This window comes from Cyphomyrmex costatus, unplaced genomic scaffold, assembly GCF_001594065.2.
Source record: "Cyphomyrmex costatus isolate MS0001 unplaced genomic scaffold, Ccosl1.0 scaffold474, whole genome shotgun sequence".
NCBI lineage: Eukaryota > Metazoa > Arthropoda > Insecta > Hymenoptera > Formicidae > Cyphomyrmex > Cyphomyrmex costatus.
This window is the reverse complement of record NW_017279009.1, coordinates 1,465,352-1,483,531: the sequence shown is the minus strand read 5'-3', so window position 1 is coordinate 1,483,531 and position 18,180 is coordinate 1,465,352. Positions and strand designations below refer to the sequence as shown.

Here is an 18,180-nt window from a genome sequence, read left to right as displayed (position 1 = left end):
GTGTGTGTGTGTGTGTGCGTGCGTGTGCGTGTGTACAGACATTCCGAAATTTGAGAGTAATGTTATATATATATACACATATATATATATATAGTGCAGCGTAAAATTTATATATATATATGATATATATATTAGGAGTATGAATTAGTTCGATCCGTTTTCCTAAATGGTTCCAGCTGTTGTGAATGGTTCGTAGTGACAGCTGATTTTGGCGATTTCAGAGAGGTTAGACATCTGCTAATAAAATTCAATTATATCGCTTTGAGTTTCATACAAAAACCTTGATTTTTACTGTGTTTGGAATATCGAATTTTGTGTTAACCAAGCAGCATTTGCGGGAGGTTTTAATTTTCTTCTTTAATTGGAAGAAAAGTGCAGCTGAAGCCCATCGAATGCTTGTCGAAGTTTATGGTGACACTGCGCCAACTGATAAATCATGTAGGGAATGGTTTCGACGTTTCAAGGATGGAGATTTGAACGTTGAAGACAAGCCTCGCTCTGGACAGCCAAAAAAACTCGAAGACAAAAAATTAGAGGCATTACCTGAAGAAGATCAGAGTCAAACGCAAGAGGAGCTTGCAGAATCATTGGAAGTAACTCAACAAGTCGTTTCTGTACGATTGAGAGCCATGGGAATGATTCAAAAACAAGGAAATTGGGTGCCTTATGAAGTGAAACCGAGAGACGTTGAAAGGCGATTTTTTACTTGCGAGCAGTTGATTCAAAGGCAACAAAAAAAAGGTTTTTTGCATCGGATTGTGACTGGAGATGAGAAGTGGATATTCTACGATAACCCCAAGAAGAAAAATACTACGGTAAGCCCGGTCAATCGTTGCCATCGACCTCAACATCAACACCAAAGCTGAACATTCATGGTTCTAAGATCATGCTCTGTATCTGGTGGGACCAAAGGGTGTTGTTTACTATGAGCTGCTGAAATCTGGTGATTCCATTACGGGCAATCGATATCGGCTACAATTGATTCGTTTGATCCGTGCATTGCGAGAAAAACGTCCAGAATACGAGAGCAAAGACATGATAAGTGATTTTTCTTCATGGCAAAGCTCGGCTTCATGTCACAAAAGTCGTAAAAAAATATTTGGAAACGCTCAAATGGGATGTTTTACTGCACCCGTTGTATTCTCCGGATATTGCTCCTTCTGATTACTGATTGTTCCGAAGGATGCACGATTTGGCAAGTCACTGGTTCACTTCTTTCGCAGAAATCAAAAATTGGCTCCAAAATTGGATCGCCTTCAAAGACGAGTCATTTTTTTGAGATGGAATTTGAAAATTGCCTGAGAGATGGAAAAAAGTAGTAGCCAGCGATGGATAATACTTTAATTAATCTGTTCATTCATTTTGTTTTGAAACAAATTCATTTTTGAACACAAAAAAATGGACCGAACTAATTTGTACTCCCTATATATATATATATATATATATATATATATATAGTGCAGCGTAAAATTTAAATATATATATATATTCAGTAATTTAAAAAATCAAATCTCATAAGTTTGAAACAAATTTTTTTATTATTGCAATGAATGTTCAAAATGTTGATCGAAACATGCTAGTCTTCGTGCAAAACTTCGATTTTTTCTTTGACTCTTGAATCGTCATTTTATGAAAAATATTTGTTATTCTATCATGTTTTCTGGGAACGTTCAAAATAAACTCTTACTCTTCACTTTCAACATTTAACTACTCCGAAAAATATGGTAGAAAGAATAAATATTTTCGCGAAATGACGATTCAAGAGTTAGAAAAAGTCCAAGCAAGCTCCACGAAGACTACATGTTTAGATCACCATGGTGAACATTTTGAACATTTATTACAATGAAAATAATTCAAACTTATATATAATTTTCGTTTATATCTCGAAAATAGTTGAATTTTCAAAGAAAAATTAATACAAAGACATTCGATTGATCAAGTACTATCGATACAGTGACTAAAAAATTTCTCTTTTCATTAAAAAAATTTGTATTCATAATAAAAAATCAAGGATATTTACTCAAAGTCTCCTACTTATCGTACAATTTTGAATAGGTATCTTCTCCTAATGTTTTCGAAAAAAAAAAAAAAGGAACGTGATGTACTTTTTGTTACACTTATCCTGCGCGCGCAACACACACACACATACACACCCGTAACGCCGGGAATGGGCTTCGTAAATATTTCCTTCTTAATTTCTGCTCTTGCCAGCAAAATATTAATATTTAATCTCTAAAAGATTCTACAGAGCAAATACATGGTATTAAATTGCTATGACCTCGGATTTTTTAATATATCTAATATTCTATTAATTTACAAATGCGAGAGAGAGGAAAACGAGAATTTGTATATTTTCTGTATTTACGAATTAGGCTTCCGAATAATTGCAGTTAGTTAATTAATATTACCGGTGCAGAGTAATTGAATAAAATTTTGTTTACAGAAAGACGAATAGATCCTTTTTGAATTAAGGAATATAACAAAAAGAGTTTTCGAATTATGGAATTCGATGTTCCATAAGAAACAATTTGATATTTTTTAGTGCGTGATGTATAACTGTATACTGATATAATGTGATATAATTTATCTAATACCAGCGACAAGATATTATTAAAGACCATCAGTTTTATGGAAGTTCATGTAATTGTTAAACTTTAATAAGAATGAGAGAGAAACTGATAATATAATATTAATTTCATGATATATTAGTTTCAATACATAATTTATACATATATATAGTATAATCGTATATAATATATCGAAACTATTGATAGATATGTATATATGTTTAACTCAATATCCGATTTTTATTTAAAACTGATTTTAATATTATCATCCGATAATCATTTGATTATCAATAGAGATAATAACTCTATAGAAAAAAATTGTAAATTTTTCGGCAATATATAAGATATTATTATAGTGTTAAAAGTATGTGTATTTCCTTATGCAGTATTTATATAATAAAAAAAATCATGAATTTAGTAATGTATTATCAGAATATTTATGTTAATAATACCGAATTTTTATTAATTGATAATGTCATCGTTCTTTAATTATCTCTGAGTATCAATCATGTAACTTTTTGTGAAAAGTGAAAACTTGTGAATGTATGTATGAACATATACACATATAAAAAATTTTCACTTCACGTTTTCGCCCTAGGGAAAAAGTTACATTATCTATCGATATTCTGGACCTACTGATAGTCACGAAAATTTGTCCAGGGATACTATTCTATAACTGTTTTCACACGCTTATCGACAGTTGTCGATGTCATTGGCTGCGTTCAGCAGAAAAACAGCTTTGCAATTGTTGTAAAATTTTTGAATATGATTGGCTTATACATTTATCTAATGAGGAAGTAAAGGCAAGACCAATCATATTAAAGAATTTTGCAACAGTTGCAAAGCTGCTTTCTCTGCTGAACGCAGCCATTGCGCAGATATTTTGTGACAAAAAAGCTGTGCAGCGACACCGATAACTGTCGGTAGACGTGTAAAAACAGTTTCAAAGTAGCACCCCAGAGCCGGCCGTCTTTAATAATCTTGTCGGTGCTAATACTGACATGGCCATTTATAGGCAACTTTGTACATACATATGAAATAATATGTTACAACAAATATGAAGATGTCTAATTTGAGGCAAACTCTCACTAGACTTTACAATAAAAATCGCTACTCGACAAACTGTCGCTTTGGAGTCTATTCCACTTTTAAATTCCTTTATATTTTAAATTATTGCAAATGAGCGTAAGATGCGTTGCAATCAAAGTGCCAAATACTCGTAAATTAGTGTTCAATTTCAAATCCCGAGCCGATCATTATTATTAATATACAAAAGTAAATTGAAAAAGTTCTTATCTTATTAAGAAAAAAACTTTTTTCAACAAAATAAACATTTCTCAATATAGTCCCTTTTCAACTTATTACATTTGATCCAATGTTTTTCTAGATCTTTCATTTCTTCAATATAATAACTTGTCTAAATCCGAAAAATAGTCATTAATTTTTGGCACTTATCATTACAACATCCAACGAAAATTTTTTCCCAGATAGCCTTTTTTTTTTAAATTAAAAACAAAAAAAAGTCACACGGAGAGTATAGTGAATGTATAATTAATTCGTACTTCAGATTCATATAATTTCACTATCGCAACTGCTGATCAAGCTGAACAGTGACCAAATGCGGACATCCAATGCGTGTTGTGTGCAACATGCATCGTAATATTATGAAGTAATAAAAAGAAATATAAACCATTAGGGAGTTTTTGCAATACCGTATATCTAGGCATTCGGAGAGTGTGTTATCGACACTATTTGTGTCATCCTTATTTTACGTATATAATAAACGATGAAATAGAATAGATAGAATGACACAAATAATGCTAATTAGCATCTTTCCTAAAGCACCCTTAGTGGAAAGTCGAATTATGCACGCGCAGAAAACCTTTCGATTTAATTTAGTCCGCTCTATCTATCTAAGAACGATATTACATCTAATATTAAACACTGTACATGAAAAATTATGTACTGTGCCATAGTTAGGTAAATAAATTATTTTAAAAGAATTAATATACCAAAAAATATATGTGCTATACAATCTAATTTATTTTTCTAATTATTTTATATATATTATACATTTACTCTAATCAGGACACGCGGCTCTGTGTCTCGTTTCTTTATATACAATATACTAAACATTTACAGTCCAAGTATTATCGTTTATCATAAAAATAGAGACATTACATACAAAATATGGAGTACGTTACATTAAAACTAATACAAATCAAATTTTCTTTCACTACGACGAAGTATGAAAAACATGAGCATGACATGATATTATAAATATCCTTTAATATAAATGAATATATAAATTATATATTCATCTACTTATACGGGTGTCTCAAACTTTTTGACGTACCGCTTGTGAGCAGGTAGAGCGGACTAAATTGAGTCGAAAGTCCTCTAATCATTTTGCAATTTTCTCAATAATTGAGATATTAATTTTTAAACAAACGTGTATTTAGCTAATCTACTGCCAAATGTATAAAATACGCGGTGAGATATAGATCGCTCAGTGTTCAAGGTCACTAATAAGCGTCATTAGATCTTATTAACTATTATTGCGAAAATTGTAAAATGATAAAGGACTTTTTGACTTAGTTTAGTCTGCTCTATTTGCCCACAAACGATATATTAGCTTTTTCTATACAGGTTTCAAATTTTTTGTTTAGGACATTCTGTATAGAAAAGACTGTAAATAATATATCTAATCATATAGGTAATATATACATATATAGAATGTCCTACTTTTATTAATCCAGTCGATTTTTTTCATTGATATAAAAAATCATTGATATAAAAAAAATATTTTTAGATGAGTGAAACGGTTTCAAAAAACACGTATCTTGGCTACATTTTTTTCTAAGGCATCAAAAAGATACGAAGGTTACCTTCACTTTAAAAAAAAAACTATATAATTTTTTTCACATAATATGATTTTTCTAATTAGTCTGTATATAAAAATATTGTGAGAGATAAGTAGTTTAAGAGTTTGTGTGTGTGCGTGCGCGCGCGCTTTTTGGCATATTTTAACGTGAGATATAAAATACTTCAAATAACCATTTTTTTATTAGTGTACCTTAATACGTTTATGCATCAAGTATGCATAAAACATACTGTTAATAATTGACATTTTTTGATCAAAGATAATTGAAATAAAGAAAAAACAATTGTGTTTTTAAAAACTATGCAATATGCATATTCTTTTGAAAAGCAACAACGTACTTTCTTTTCTGAATTGATTTATGTTATTATTGTAAATTAAAGGTTACAGTTAGCAAAAAAATTAATAATTTATGAAATATTTAATATCAAGTTTTGCAGGAATATATATATATACATATAAATTATAAAATATCTTGTAAACTTATTAATTTTTCTATTTTAATTTTAACTAACAGTAATTAGAGGTATATAGAGATAATCATATCACTTGAAAAAATTATATAATTTAATTAAAAAAGTGGGAAGTGACCTCTTAATGACATCCTACTTAAAAAAAAGAACTGTGATTAAATTATTATATCTCCTTCGAAATTCTATTTTCATCTAAAACATATTTTATATCATTAATATTTTCAAAGAAAATTGATTGGATTGATAAAATGGATACCTTGAATATACATAGTGTTTTATTTTAAGTGATAATGTAAAAATACAAGGTATTTTATTGCGCATTATGGCAAATTTTGGGGCAAATTTCTTATTAGTGATAGATTTTTAATAGACCTTATATTAAGTTATAACATTTTGGGCTAATTTTTGATTAATCATAATTTCTCAAATAAAAATTATGCAATTTGACTGTGCATTCACGGGAACGAAATGCCTAGTGCTCTTACACCATGATTGATACAATCGTTTTTCTTTTATTCCGAAAAAAAAGTAATTTTTAAGAAAAAACTTTCGTACAAAAATCATATGATTCAAAAAGAGATAAATAATATCAATTAAAAAAAAAAGAAACCGATTTTTAAAATTACATTTTTTTAAATAAAATTTTTTTATATAATATGATTTTTCTAATCATTCTGTATATTTCATTTTTAAAAATGACAATGATTCCTCTCTCTCTCTCTCTCTCTCTCTCTCTCTCTCTCTCTCTCTCTCTCTCTCTCTCTCAAACTTTATATTTTTTTCACTGAAATATTTTTTCCAAAAAAAGTTTTTTTTTCAAAATCGACTGTATTATTTTAAATACAACACTCTGTATATCTTTCAGTATATATATTTGTTCTTATTTCAAGTCTATTAATCTCATAATATTACTAATCTACACAAGAGACATTTGTTTATTAAAAATTGATATTTGCAAGTGTTTGAAATAAAAATAAGGGGTTTAAACATACGGGTTAAATAATAAGGGATTGCCCCTTAATTATTAAATATTAGCGAGTTTTTGCAATACCGTTTATCCCAGATATAGTGAACGCTAAAGTCACGTTATCCTTTTTTTAATTAAGTGTGAAGAAAAAGATAACGTGACTTTAGCGTTAACCGTATCTGGGATAAACGGTATTGCAAAAACTCCCTATTGTTTATAATTTAACCATAGTTACCCTCTCATAGCCAAGATATCACAGAGCATCTCATATATCGACAAAAGCTTTCTTGCTTTTTGTATGTAGTACTAAAATAATTCATATCTTCTTTAGAAAACTATATATGTTCTTTTAACTTTTCTGTTATATTTCTCTTTTTAAAAACAAGTTAACGTTAAAATAGTAAACATCTGATATACGTAGTGACTATATACAAAAATAATTTCATCCTACATCCAAGAAATAGTTATCCCATCATTAATCGCAATTGCTTTTCAAAATCATATTGTTATACAATTGGAATTAATCGCTGATTTTTCAAGCGAAAGAATTACACACGACTATTTATTTTTAACTGATTCTCTGTGGTCTGTTTTAGTTCTATTAATTTTACTTTCATCGGCTGAATATTGGTGCCTATCCATTCTTCAATCATTGATGAAAAGAAAATTGCTTCCATTTGAACTCGTAGATAACCTTCCAAAGAAGATAATTCCAATAATAATCTGAAATGATATATTGGGTACTTACAAGATGTAATACATTTTTTATATAGACGATTGTTATGAAATGATTGCTACTCACTCTGTAAAAGCAGGTACTAAGTTCTCTAGTTGCATGGGATTTGTGTAATTATTTGCCACTTGCCATGAATTCATCCACGTCATGATCCTGTCCGGGAATAATTTTATAAATAAAATCGACACACATCTCTTAGCTTCTTTGGATTTCTAATATTTAAGAAAAAAATCTTTCGTTTTTTTTAAATATATTTAAAAATATTCTATCTTATATACGAATAATCTTATTTCTTCAAAAGAAATCGTCAAAAGACAAAAAGTTATCAAAAATGTTTTGCAAATAATAATTTCAGATATATAAAGCGTTCTCTGGGCTTACTGATCACTGGTGACGATATTGTGAAATTTTGTCTTGAAGTTAAGAAACCACTCCATACCCACAGCTACTTGCCATCCAGGAAAAAGCAAATTGCTAGGAATTGGAACTGGTCTAAGCTGTGGAGTTATATGCAACGGATGATCAATATATCCCAAACTCTTTGCAACCTGGGTGTGCGTTTGTTCCGAATAACCATAGAGCCAAACTTTCAAACATAGAGCTAACGATGGTATTGCCGTAGGCAACAATTCACATAGTGTGGCATAATGATCATACCTAAAATTACAATTGATCAATGTCAAGGATCAATGTTTCAAAACAAATCTCGAACATTTAACTTACCTTGACCAGCCAGTGAATGCTGTACCACGAAATTCGTGCACCTTATTCACATGAACTCCTAGTTCTTCCAACCATTTTTCATGATTGCTTATGTGATGTCGTATTATAGGTATATGTTGTGTGGAGCCAGTAGCTCCTTTGAATGCGGTTGCTGCCCAAATATTGGGAAAGACTGTACTATACTTATCCCACAATCCTAATAATTTGATAATAATGATCATATAATTTAGCAAATATTTTCAAATTTCTTGGTATATAAAAAAAAAGGAAAAATATTAAAAGGAAAAAAGAAAAAAATACCATTAGGTAACGCAAAATTGTCCCTGGGATTATAATGCCATACCATGGGTTCCACATATTTGCCAATATAATGTTCTACAAAAAAAAAAGAAATATTAAAAGATATTGAAGAAATCTATGTGATCAAACGATGCAATATAGTAGTAACAAGATACCGTTCAAAACCTGTAAGTCTATCGATCTCAGCATGTCATCCCAGATGATGATCTTTAAGTATGGATAGGTTTCCTGGATGTATTGGGCTATCGTCAGAATATGTTCCAGGTACAATGACGATTTACCATATTTGCTAGCTGCAGCTCGTTTGGTACAGACCGAGCAGAGACCTAGGTGCCACACTTCATCAGACCCTATATGCAGATATTGTATGTCAGGATGAAAGCTAACAATCTGACGTATCAACGACTTCACCACTAGAAGAGTTCTTGGATTTGATGGACAAATTGAACTTGGAAAAGGCTCCACTTCACGCAACGATCGCCATTCATCATGTTTCAGGATAAACTGGAATATATCATAATAACTAGATTTAAAAAATCTCTTGAATGTTATGATTTTAAAAATAAGAAAAATATAAAATTAGACAGTAGCTAAAAGTAACTTTGTGCAAAATAATCCAATATAAAAGCAATAAAATAATTTGTGCTATACCTCCATATGACCAAAAGTTTGTACCAACGGAATAACTGCTAAGCCACAATCACCCGCAATCTGCAGAATATGTCTAGCCTCCTGAACTGTGTATCCACTCGCCAAGCTGCTTGGACCATTGCTCCCTATTGGAGAGAGTTCCCTGTTGTAAGGAAACGTGTCTTCCCATTCCAATAATAATCCAGTAGCTCCCCATGTTCGTAACAGTGGAAAGAGCTGTAAATTTTATTGAGTCATAAAAACAGACCTAATGATGGAAGCACTGAAAGTATCCGAATGAATGTAGCTCTAGTGTGGTACAGTAATCATTTCATGTATAGACTTTCCAGCACAATACAATCATATATTTGTATCATATAGGGTATTTTCCAGCAAGGAAACAGTCGCACACTTGTGACACAGTAATATACAGTGTTGACTTATAGCTAAAACATTAATAGCATTTTTATGACTATGTTTATGGATCTTTAATATCCATTAGAAACTGACCAATTATAGTCATTCCAATTTTCAGCTATGATTGGCCAGTTTCATAACTACCATGTAAACATAGTCCATGTTACTGCTAGAGTGAAATAAAGAAAAAAAATTTTCAATTATGTCTGAATTATTATGTTTGAATTATTATATGTCTAAACAATTATGTCTGAGAGAGAGAGAGAGAAAATAGATTCAAATATAATCTTGAAACCTCTTATCAGAATATAAAAATTTGATATTTTCATGAAGTGATATAAAACGACACGTTCAAGCACAGAATTTTATTTACATACAATATGATGACTTGTGTCATAGTTGGAAAGCACAGCATTGTATACTGTACACAAGATCTATATATAGGCCTGTTCTTTTTGCCTGCACTGTCTGAACTGGTACATACAGTGCAATAAGTTGAAATGAAACAAACGTATATCTGTTTCACTTCAACTTATTGCACTCTGTGTACCAGTTCGGTAAAAAGAACAGGCCTTATAATATACACAAAGTTGTGTCATTTGAAATCTCCAAAAATTTTCAAACTTAAAATGAGATAGATACATATTTGAGCATTGAAGAGAGAAAGCAAAGTTTTTTGCTACCTGCAAAGTGTAAACAATGCAAATCTATTATATCATCTGCGTATATTGCCAAGAAGTACTAATGACACATGTAAACACAGTGAATTATTACATCCTATTGCCAATGTTAAACAGAGACAAAATGATGACTGTGATATACTTTCTCTTACTAGAAAGCACCCTAACATACAATTTCCAATGAATGGCATTTGTGTTTCTTTCATATTACCAAGTGTAAACAAAAGCCAAGAGCATGTGACAAGTTCAAAACGCAATTCGTAACGAGCGAAAGAAACCAGGATTATATACCGGACAGTACTCACAATCAGATGAAAAAGAAATGTGCTCGAATTTGAAAACAGAAAAATAAACAATGCGAGCTTCCGAATGTGTTGACACGAAAAGAGGCTATTAGTCTGAAGTGTTTACACGCCGCTGTGTACCTTTTCGAAGTAGCAGGTCCGTGGCGGTGCGCCCTTTAAATCAAGATGGACAAGCCTGAAAAAGAAAGGGTGATTTACCGAGTTACAACATTTCATTCGTAAGAAATTTACGAAGATTTATGTCTTGTCAATCGTGCTACCTTACCTGTGCGAGCCCAACGTCAAAGCGTCCATCTTTCCTTTCATTCCATTCATCGGTCAGACAACATTGGTCAAAGATAGAACGACGACTTTTGGCGCGGAATAAATTCAATAGGGATTTTTTGCAATACCATATCCAGCATAGTACTTATAAAGGTACCGTCACTGCGACGTAATTCACGTCAGCTAATCAAATCATCTCAATTAGAATAACGCGTAGTACCTGATGCAATTTGATACGATTTGATTGGTTGGCGCAGATTACGCTTACGCAAATTACGCCGCATGTGAGAGCAGCCTTAACCCAAAAGCGAATGTTTTTTTACTAATTCGAATCGAATAATGAAATAAAAGTTGAAGAACGCAAATGTTCGAAAAATTGTAAAAAATCGCTTGTGCTACCTATTTATATTAAAATGATTGCCATGGCCAAAAACAATAGGGATAAGAAATTTATTTAAAAAATTGCGATTTTGAACTATTAAAATAAATGATAAATGATAACATAAAAAAATCTTAAAAATTATTAAGCGATCAAAATCTGGATGAAATCGTATATAGAAGAGATGAAATAGCCCCTAAGATATATAAATATATAGTTATATCAAATACAAAATGTTGCTAGCAGCAAGTGTAAAAATTATTTCATCGAAACAAAATATTATACAGACATATTTTTAGACTCCTGCCACAAATTTTCCACGTGCGCTATATCGAATTTTTTGTTTTTTCATACTAATAAAAAAAAGGCACGTGTCAATTTTTACGGATACGTGTTATAACGGTTATCGACAAATTGAAACACTTTCTCCTTATTATGTATCACGTGTTTCGTCAACTTGTGTTATTCATGCGCTATTATTACTTCATGAACAATTTTTGTAAGCATCCACCGTATTAACGTATTTTTAACTTAGATATATATATATATATAGTATTGATAGAAAAAAAATGTTTAATAGAAAAATATATATAACGTAATTGTTTTTAAATATAAATGTAACATTTCTCTCGTGAAAAGCTTACATATATCAGTGAATTATAAGAAATATTTTACGATTTTATATAAACTTTATAGATCGAAACATCTTTTATTTAATATCAAATTTTATATGTTGACGCAAATATAATAGGCAGACAGTTTACATAATTTTACTAAGTTTCTATCGATGTAATCCGCTAATAAAGTAGGTCAAAGACTCGACGGGTTATGCATTTTAACTTACAATTAGATAACTGATATAAGATTCTAACTTGTAACATATACATACAAAAAGACGCCATTATATACGTTTCATAAGATAACTTGGGAATTCTAAAATTCAAGATAATTTTATTATATAATTATTAATTACTAATCGTATTCATTACTCTTGGCATTGCATAATAATTAAAGATTTAGTTAAGATTATAAAATTTATTACACTTACCGATGTTATTATTTACAGATAAAAATTGATAGTTTATTTTATATAACCATATAATTGAAAATATATTTCGAAAATATGTTTATATTATTTTAATTACAAATCGATACAGATATAAGAATAAGCAATTAAAATATTGGTAGAGCGGTACAAGCATTTAAATATAATATATATATATATATACATATATATATATGATGCTTTTAGCAAGTGACAGTGTAACACAGTAATCATTTCATTTTTGTTTCTCATTTAGCGAACAACAAGAATATATAATTATGATTCACTGTGTTACTGTATCATTTAAATCTCTTGCTGGAAAGCTCCTATACTGTATACTTGAAAGGAATGGAAGGTAATTGGAATGTTTGGGATATCGTGCGACAAGGTAGGCCCCTCCGTTCGATTCGGCCTCCATCCTTCACCCGACTATATAAAAGCTAGCCACCGCTGATGGATCGCTTTAGTTTTTCGCTCTTACCTGCAGTCTCGTCAGCTTATTCTTTTTTTTTATATTCATTGATTTTTGTATGTACCTAATATCGTACGATGAAGGGGTATTTTCTGATTTTATTGGTCTCGCTGGTGACTTTGGCCATCGCAAACGAAAAGTATACCAGAAAATACGACGACGTGAACGTGGACAAGATCCTCCAAAATAATCGTGTTCTCACCAATTACATTCGATGCCTAATGGACGAAGGACCTTGCACCGCTGAAGGCCGCGAGTTGAGAAGTAAGTAGGAAAGGAGAGGAGTCTCGAGCGTAGATCACTTAATTTAGATTGTAAAAGTTACGATGATGCTTCTTTTCTTATTTTTTATTTGGAATAAAATTAAATATTCAGCACTTTGCTCAGAATTTTTCAATTGGAAAATATTTGAACACGGAACGAACAAATGTAGATTGCAATTGTAATTACAGCAGATAATTCAACATACACTCTCTCTGTTACGTAATTATTGCTATGAACTTTCTCGCGCGTATTACATCCGGGCTTTCTTTTGCATGTACGTAATAACGGTAATGTGTAAAGTATGTACGTACGTAAATTATATATTATTAAGTTTACATAATTTTTTAACTGTATGTATATATATGTATTTACATTATTTAATGTATAAAATTAAATTTATGTGAACCTTATCTTATAAAGTTTGTGAATTTTGGGAATTTTGTAAATTTTACTTCATTTTTACATGTATACATTACATTATACACGCTAAATTTACAGAATTTTTGTATTATAAAATATTCATGTAAATGGATTAAATTTTAATGTTTATCAACATTTTTATTTATTATTTCTAGTGAACAAATTCTAATATCTTATATCTGTATAAGAATTTTTTTAATATTTCAAATTTATAAAGATTTCTGTAAAATACCTTCAAATTTTAGTTTTCTTGAAAAATTTATAAACAAAATAAGAAAAGTCTTAAAAATTCTTTATAAAATATTTTAGAATTCCTTGTCTTTTATACTAAAATTCAAATACACACACAAATATTGATAAATATTAATCAAATATTCAAATTAAAAATTAAAAAAAAAACAAGGTATAAACTTTTTCAGCGCAATTCTGACAAGTAGTTTAATTTATATAAAAAAATTTCAATTGCGTAAACAATGAAACAGCGTGCATTTAATTAATCATTAATATTATTACAAAAAAACATTAAAAAATAAAAATAAATAATTAACATACATAATGTTAATTATACAATGAATTTAAACATTTTATAGTAATATACATGGTAATATAATAATATTCCGATTGCACACATATTGCGCATATCGTTAATTAACCTTTTTCTCTCTCTTTCTCTCTCTTTCTCATTGCTCGTTTCTCGACCTTCTATAAATTGTTTTGCACATACGAGTTCGAAAACATTAGGTGCAATTTATTAAATGCTGCAATTCTTCATTGATCAATAAGAAGGAAAAATTTTATAAATTGATCAATTGTAATATTTTGTATGAAGTGGATTGCATTCATTGTTTGTTAATAACATAATAACAGTTTGATGTTCATTTGCAAAACTCCAATACAAATGATATTCAAATTATATTTATAACCTTTTTCGCTTATTTGATGTATTTATAAAACTTTGGCACAGTATATCAGAATATTGCATTGAAAGGGAAAGGGGAACGGCGAGAGAGACAAGAAGGGGAAAAACAGGGTGTTAAATTATATTAAAATACAAATTTCATCATTAAATTAATGTATTAATAAGACATTTTTACTTTATTAATTTTAAAAATTAATTTCGGCGAACACTTTGTCAATTGCTCTTACAAAAGTATAATTAATGCTACCATAATAGAACTAATTTTAGTTAGTGATTAATACCAAAATAACAAAATGTCCTTTTTTATTTATAGAAACTCTACCGGATGCTTTGTCGAGCGATTGCAGTAAATGCAATGATAAACAGAAAGTTATGGCGGAAAAGGTGATAAATCATCTTAAAGCAAAACGATCCAGAGATTGGGATCGTCTCGTTGCTAAATACGATCCGCATGGCGAATACAAAAAACGCTACGAGAAATCGTAATTTCTCACAAATATTTTATAATATGACTGCTACATTTTTATATGAGAATAAAAAAATTAATGTAAGATATCATTTGTGCAAATATATATATATATATATATATAGTGAAATATTTAACATTGAAGATGAAACCGATATTTATTAACAAACACATGATGACGCAATCAAATGGAATTCAGTATACAAAAGCAAAATTTATTAAAGATTTAATTTTACTTACTGAATCAGCATATTTTGCAAAAGTGTATACAATTCATCATTCATTGATCATGTCACCATTGTTTCTTAATAAAGATGTTATTACATTAAATATTTGTAAATAGTGTATTTCGTAATAAGTATACACATATATACGTAATTATCAATCACAAAATGGAATTAGGATAAGACATTCAAAGACGAAAAAGCATAATCTTTTCAAGTAACACATTTTTTTTTCATTCAACGCGCCTCTTCTTAACCAATGATCCAAGCTAAAAAACACATAAATATATATAAATCTTACACACACATATACATTATATATATATAATTAAACACGATTTTTTACAGATATTACTAAATGACAGTTTGTATATTTGATTAAATATTCATAAATGACATTTGGATGTCCAACATTTAAGGAAACAATTCTCAAAATTCTTTTTATACTGAGGATAACCCAAAATATTCAGGGTTGAAACATTAATATTACAATTTTACGAAAATAAAATATATGAAAATACATTCGTCCAACATGTGTCGGCTTTCATTGGCTTTATATCTCACTAGTTTATTTGATCGGAGATTTATTCAAGAATAGGAATAATTAATATAACTTCAAAATTTTTATATTTTTGAAAAATAAAGGGATCTGAAGTTAGGAGTTTGAGTTTTATTTTAATATTAGCACAGGACTCTTTTTGCAACAAATTATTTTAAAAACATTTTAAATGCATTTCAAAGGCAATCTTGCGATTCTCCCCTTGTGATTATTATATGTATTAATCTCTTACAAAACATACCAAATCTGAAATTGCCGGTAAATTATTGGTTTGGTCGGTAACAGTAGGTTCTTGCTCACGATTTTCTTTCTGTGCAGCCGCTTTTTTCATGTTTCTATGTTGTGGGAAGGTAGGCATTAGTTTTGGATCACAAGCTATAACATATAAAATGAATTCGTTAAAAAAATTATTTGAATTGTTGATTACAATAGAAAAACAATTTAAGATAAACCTAAATGATACTAACGTAAAGGAGCTTCTTTAAAGTAGCTACTCTGCAAACATTCTTCGGCAGTTGCTCTCTTTTTTGGATCATACATAAATAAGAAATTCAATAATCTGAGACCAGCAGCGCTCAACCAGGGAAATCTTTGTTTCAAATTATTATATGGTTGCTGTTTAAGTGTAAAATTCTGTAGTGCTGGTAATGAATTAAATTCTGGCCAAATAGCTTCACTGGGTGTACCCAACAAATCAACAATTAATTCTAATTGTGCAATTTCTGATCTACCAGGTAATAAAGGTCTATGTCCCAATAATTCTCCTGATAATAAAACAAGCAGCACATATATACATATAGTACATATTTGTGAATATTGTATTATAATAAAATAATAAATTAATACAATTAAAACAATACTGTATTAATAAGCATTGATTTCTTACCCAATATACACCCGGCTGCCCACATATCAACAGAAGTAGTTTGTGTCTTAGCTTGCAATAGTAATTCAGGTGCTCTATACCATAATGTTACTACTCTTGGGGTCATTGGCTTTAAAGGTAAACCAAACCATCTAGCCAATCCAAAATCCGCAATCTTTACACAACCCTTATCAGTCATAAGAAGATTAGAGACTTTCAAGTCTCTGTGAACGATAAAGTTATGATGTAAATAACGCAAACCTTTCAACACTTGCAATACTATACATTTGACCTGGCTTTCTGAAAATGGCGCTTGCATGTTGTCTAATAAACTTGCTAAATCTTGCTCACAATACTCCATTGCAAGGAATATGCTTTCTAAGCTTCTACCTACTACCACTTCTCTTAAATGTACAATGTTTTCATGTCGACATGATAATAAAACCGATATTTCCCTGAGACCACTTACTGGTAATCCATCTTTTTCATGTTCCATTCTCACTTTCTTCAATGCAACAACTTTATCGTTTTTTGTATCTCTGGCTCTATACACAATTCCGTAAGTGCCTTCTCCAATACGGTTCAGTTTTTCAAATTCCGAGACAAATCTACATTTGCCAAGCTGTAAAACAGATAAAATCTAGAGACGTGTTTAATAAAATCATAGAGATAAAATTTACTATAAATAAAATATTAAATTTATTACAATATCTTGCTCTGGTATTTCCATAGCTTTGCCAGTTAAAAAAGATGTTAATACTCCTTTTCTTGTGATTGGGGCAGAAGGATCAGGCCCTGCGTCAGATACTGCTTTTTTATCACTGTCATTACCTTCCACAGATTTCTTCTCTAAAATTTCGTCTGAAGAAAAACGCAAATCATTCGAAACTTAAGTTATTGTAATCTGTTATTTTTTATCATAAACTTTTAATAAATTATTACTTTCTTGTATTTTTTAAAATATTATTTTCTAGAAATGTAAACATAATCAATTTTACTCGTTACTATTATACTCGTATTTAATTAGTTTCAAAATCAGAAGCTGCAATCCTGTTATACCTTTTGTCATGTCGGCTACTAAATTGCACAAAAAACGATCAATTATTTAATCCTCGATAGACAAACAATTACAAAGCTGATGAAAACTAATGTGATCGTGAATTGTACGGATTGTACGATCAGAGTTGCCAATTTAAAGAAAGGGTCTGTTTTTTGTTCCTGCACTGCCTGAACTAGTACGCACGGTGCAATAAGTTGAAGTGAAACAAATATACATTTTTCACTTTAAAGGTACAATTTCATGCTGACGCTTGACGCTCATTGGCTACGTTCAGCAGAAAAAGCAGCTTTGCAACTGTTGTAAAATTCTTGAATATGATTGGCTTATACATTTAGATGTAATAGGGAAATAAGGGCAAGACCAATCATATTAAAGAATTTTACAACAGTTGCAAAGCTGCTTTCTCTGCTGAACGCAGCCATTCTTAAGCGGGGAGCACAGACTTTTGCATAACGCATAAACCATATACATAAAGAATTTGATTGGTCCATTGACTCATGCATAAGAAAATGGGCCAATGAAATTCCTTATGCACGTACTTTATGCGTTATGCAAAAATGTGTT

General features: G+C 30.1%; 3 protein-coding genes across 4 annotated transcripts; 1 reads left to right on the top strand and 2 right to left on the bottom strand.

The window, feature by feature from the left end:
• Positions 1–7,436: 7,436 nt before the first annotated feature.
• Positions 7,437–10,994, bottom strand: LOC108777967 (hexosaminidase D). The gene is made up of 9 exons (XM_018544993.1): positions 10,945–10,994; positions 10,800–10,854; positions 9,299–9,514; positions 8,803–9,151; positions 8,648–8,722; positions 8,348–8,543; positions 8,006–8,281; positions 7,691–7,777; positions 7,437–7,611 (listed from the first exon to the last, which is right to left on the bottom strand). Exons 1-9 carry the CDS (start codon positions 10,992–10,994, stop codon positions 7,437–7,439), a joined length of 1,479 nt encoding a protein of 492 aa, XP_018400495.1.
• A 1,883-nt stretch (positions 10,995–12,877) lies between these two features.
• LOC108777881 (ejaculatory bulb-specific protein 3) lies at positions 12,878–15,551 on the top strand. Of its 2 annotated transcripts, XR_001940836.1 has the most exons (3): positions 12,878–13,103; positions 14,756–14,989; positions 15,481–15,551. XR_001940836.1 is itself a non-coding variant. In XM_018544865.1 (2 exons), exons 1-2 carry the CDS (start codon positions 12,917–12,919, stop codon positions 14,926–14,928), a joined length of 360 nt encoding a protein of 119 aa, XP_018400367.1. In that variant the 5' UTR covers positions 12,878–12,916; the 3' UTR covers positions 14,929–14,997. The 2 variants fall into 2 exon arrangements, 1 of the variants encoding a protein (XP_018400367.1); XM_018544865.1 differs by lacking the exon at positions 15,481–15,551 and having other exon boundaries at positions 14,756–14,997.
• Positions 15,351–17,734, bottom strand: Cdc10 (cyclin-dependent kinase 10). Its single transcript, XM_018544864.1, has 6 exons — positions 17,616–17,734; positions 17,263–17,417; positions 16,578–17,178; positions 16,159–16,455; positions 15,933–16,066; positions 15,351–15,401 (listed from the first exon to the last, which is right to left on the bottom strand). The coding sequence occupies exons 1-6, from the start codon at positions 17,623–17,625 to the stop codon at positions 15,366–15,368; spliced, it is 1,233 nt and encodes a 410-aa protein (XP_018400366.1). The 5' UTR covers positions 17,626–17,734; the 3' UTR covers positions 15,351–15,365.
• Positions 17,735–18,180: the final 446 nt, after the last annotated feature.